General features: G+C 52.1%; 1 protein-coding gene across 8 annotated transcripts in view; it reads left to right on the plus strand.

The window, feature by feature from the left end:
• The window catches only part of ZNF207 (zinc finger protein 207), an 18,058-nt gene continuing 17,843 nt past the window's right edge, over positions 1-215 (plus strand). For 5 of the 8 annotated variants that reach the window (XM_010861472.1, XM_010861471.1, XM_010861476.1 and 2 more), the window contains exon 1: positions 1-183. In XM_010861472.1, coding sequence (XP_010859774.1) covers positions 143-183 — 41 coding nt within the window. In that variant the 5' untranslated portion in view covers positions 1-142. The remainder of the gene's footprint in view (positions 184-215) is intronic. The other 3 variants (XM_010861474.1, XM_010861478.1, XM_010861475.1) reach the window with 1 other exon arrangement.

Here is a 215-nt window from a genome sequence, read left to right on the forward strand (position 1 = left end):
AGAGCAGCGAGCGAAGGCGTCGGCCATTTTGTGGATGTTTCCTGTGGGACGCGGTGGTGGCGGTTGGGTTGGAAGAGTGAGCTGTCCTTCACGTCGTTCTTTACTGTTTGTTTTTTCCTCTTTTTGTCGATAGAGCGCAGTTATGGGTCGCAAGAAGAAGAAGCAGTTGAAGCCGTGGTGCTGGTATCCTTTGTCTGTTTGAAGTCGAGGCCGAG

The sequence above is a fragment of the Bison bison genome, unplaced genomic scaffold (genome assembly GCF_000754665.1).
Source record: "Bison bison bison isolate TAMUID 2011002044 unplaced genomic scaffold, Bison_UMD1.0 scf7180017864472, whole genome shotgun sequence".
NCBI classification, from domain to species: domain Eukaryota; kingdom Metazoa; phylum Chordata; class Mammalia; order Artiodactyla; family Bovidae; genus Bison; species Bison bison.